Source organism: Myotis lucifugus, unplaced genomic scaffold (assembly GCF_000147115.1).
Source record: "Myotis lucifugus unplaced genomic scaffold, Myoluc2.0 scaffold_1162, whole genome shotgun sequence".
NCBI classification, from domain to species: domain Eukaryota; kingdom Metazoa; phylum Chordata; class Mammalia; order Chiroptera; family Vespertilionidae; genus Myotis; species Myotis lucifugus.
In genome coordinates this window covers 76799-79850 of record NW_005872210.1, presented here as the reverse complement: position 1 = coordinate 79850, position 3052 = coordinate 76799, and the positions used below count along the sequence as shown (strand labels likewise).

The 3052-nt window shown below is 42.7% G+C and overlaps 1 protein-coding gene across 1 annotated transcript in view; it reads left to right on the top strand.

Moving 5' to 3' along the window:
- Nucleotides 1-1837: 1837 nt before the first annotated feature.
- LOC106695359 (zinc finger protein 345-like) overlaps nucleotides 1838-3052 on the top strand; it is a 4363-nt gene continuing 3148 nt past the window's right edge. Inside the window, exon 1 of the mRNA XM_023748116.1 lies at nucleotides 1838-3048. Within this exon, the coding sequence (XP_023603884.1) occupies nucleotides 1838-3048 (1211 nt within the window). The remainder of the gene's footprint in view (nucleotides 3049-3052) is intronic.

Here is a 3052-nt window from a genome sequence, read left to right as displayed (position 1 = left end):
TACAATGTTGCGGTCCGGGGCTGACTGAAAGCCGGTTTCTGGGGTTTTGTTTAGCTTCTATATTTGCAACATAGTACATAGTTGCTTAGAGTTGTAGCTGAGAGGTCGGCAAGTTAGGCGGGGAACGTTGGAGTCCTTAGTCACTGGAGCAAGGAAGCCTCCCTGCTCGCTTCAGTGCATGGCTGCTGGCCGCCATCTTGGCTGACAGTTAATTTGCATAAGGATATGCTGATTAGCCAATGGGAAGGGTAGCGGTCGTACGCTAAATACCATGTTTCTCTTTTATTAGTGTAGATTGTTGACCTTAGGTATCTTCAAATGTGATTGCTCACTCAGTTTCCTGTCATCCTTTCTATACAGTTGTCCTTATTTGGTATTCTGTGTTGCTGTGTATCTTCATGATACTCTTATTACCATTTCCTGTGGTATGTTTTTCTCATGAGTAGCTGTCTACTTACTCTTGAATGGGGAAAGTTTCTGTATCTCTGATTCTGCCATCTTGCTGATGTCAGTCTCCTAGGCCTTTTGCCCGTGATCTCATTTGTCCTTTGTTGTTCTACCACATTGCTGACAATCCATCTGTTTAGTTTTTCTTCTAAAATTGCATCATTTATCCCATGCAGTGGCTCAACTGGGATTTAAGAGGCAGAATCCTTTGTATATCACAGGAGAAACATGACTTTATCAGTGACAGGCTAGACCCAGAGGCAGTCTTGCCTTGGTGAAGGAGTGTGGGGGCAGTTTTCATGCCTGGGCTTTGTTACATTCATAACTAGGATCCCATTTTGTTCAACAATGTTTTGTTACCATTGCCCACTCCTCACACAATTCTACTTCTTGCTTAATGTTGACACTTTTCAGGTTTTGATTTTTTATTTTTTAATATATATTTTATTGATTTTTTACAGAGAAGAAGGGAGAGGGATAGAGAGTTAGAAACATCGATGAGAGATATTGATCAGCTGCCTCCTGCACGCCCCCTACTGGGGATGTGCCTGCAAACCAAGGCACATGCCCTTGACCGGAATTGAACCTGGCACCCTTCAGTCAGCAGGCCAATGCTCTATCCACTGAGCCAAACCGGTTCGGCACGTTTCAGTTTTAACAGTGATCATTCTATTGGGATTCCCAGCCTGTGGATACCCTTAACCTCTCTAAACTTTGCACCTCTACCTCTTTCAAACATCTCGCTTTACTGCACTCCAATATTGTTCCATGCCTGCAGGCCTTACAGTACATATGAATTATTACATTGACGCTGAACACCACATGCTCTAATATGATTGATCATTTATGGTTTTGACACATTGGACTTATTCTACACAGACTCGCATTGCCAGCATGAAAGGGCTTAAAGGAAGCCATTTGTGGAGTAATAATGGGCCGACCGCTACCTCTCTTCTTTTTCTACCAGCCTATGCTTTTAGGTCCTCCCTTGGTAAGATTTTCTTCATTCAGTGACCTTTTGAGTCATGTTATATATAACAGCCATTTCCTGAGAGTCTGATGCAGTCGTCTTGAAAATCATTGTATGAAATCATATCTAGGCCCTAACCGGTTTGGCTCAGTGGATAGAGCATTGGCCTATGGACTGAATCGTCCCAGGATCGATTCCGGTCAAGGGCATGTACCTTGGTTGCAGGCACATCCCCAGTGGGGGTGTGTGCAGGAAGCGGCTGGTCGATGTTTCTCTCTCATGTTTCTGACTCTATCCCTCTCCCTTCCCTCTGTAAAAAATCATTAAAATATATTTTTAAAAAAAATAAAGAAAGAAATCGTGTTCAGCCATGACAGACAAACATCTGTGTTGAAGATATTCTGTTTTTATCAGGTCAACATGCACTTCACCTACCTTTACTTTTGCTCAGGTTGCTGCTGTGGAGAAGAGAATGTGGAGACCCTGACTGAACAAAAGGTTTCTGGAAGATTTTCACAGGCAAGGAATCCCAAGTTAGCATTGTCTTCCCAGAAGAGCCACCCCTGTGAGAGTTGTGGGCTAGTCCTGGGAAATATTTTCTGCGTGATGGAGCTGCAGGGAACACAACACAGACAGATACTGTTGAGGTGTGGAGCGTGTGCAAAAAGATTTTCGTTGTGTGCAACATTTCACCAGCAGCATGTGAGAGAGCAGACTTACATTAGAATTCCGGAAAGGATGTCACTTGCCAACAGCTGCAATTTCACTGTGTCCCAGAATCATTTCACCTGTGGGGAGGTTGGGCAGAGTGTCCTTACTGAATCTGGACATCTCTACCTACAGGCTTCTCAGACCGGGGACAGTCCAACTGCTATTTTGATGCGTGGGATGACGTTTCAAAGTAGAAAAAACTATTTCAGCAGAAAAGAATGTAAGAAAGACATTAGTTGCACCCACACGTTTATTCAGGAAAAAGATTTCCATCTTGGAAGTGGGTGTTGTGTGTGTTCTGAATGTGGAAAATTTTTTACCAAATTTTCTGGCTTTCATTATCAACAGAGTGGTCACACTGTAGAAAAGCATTACAAATGCAGTGAATATGGTAAATCTTTTACCGCTAAGAACATCCTTCAGCAACATCAGAGAGTTCATATGGGAGAAAAGCCTTGTAAATGCAGTGAATATAGGAAGTCTTTTACTCAGAGCACTACCCTTCATTTTCATCAGGGAGTTCACACTGGAGAAAAACCTTATCAATGCAGTGAATGTGGCAAACCTTTTACCACTAAGACCCACCTTCATCGACAGCTGAGACTTCATACAGGAGAAAACCTTTATAAATGCACTGAATGTGGAAAATCTTTTACACGGAGTACTTGTCTTCATGATCATCAGGTGGTTCATACAGGAGAAAAGCTTTATCATTGTAGTGAATGTGGGAAATCTTTTACCCGGAGCCCTACCCTTCGTATTCATCAGAGAGTTCATACAGGAGAAAAGCTTTATCATTGTAGTGAATGTGGGAAATCTTTTACCCGGAGCCCTACCCTTCGTATTCATCAGAGAGTTCATACAGGAGAAAAGCCTTATAAATGTGATGAGTGTGGTAAATCTTTTTCCCGGAGCACTCACCTT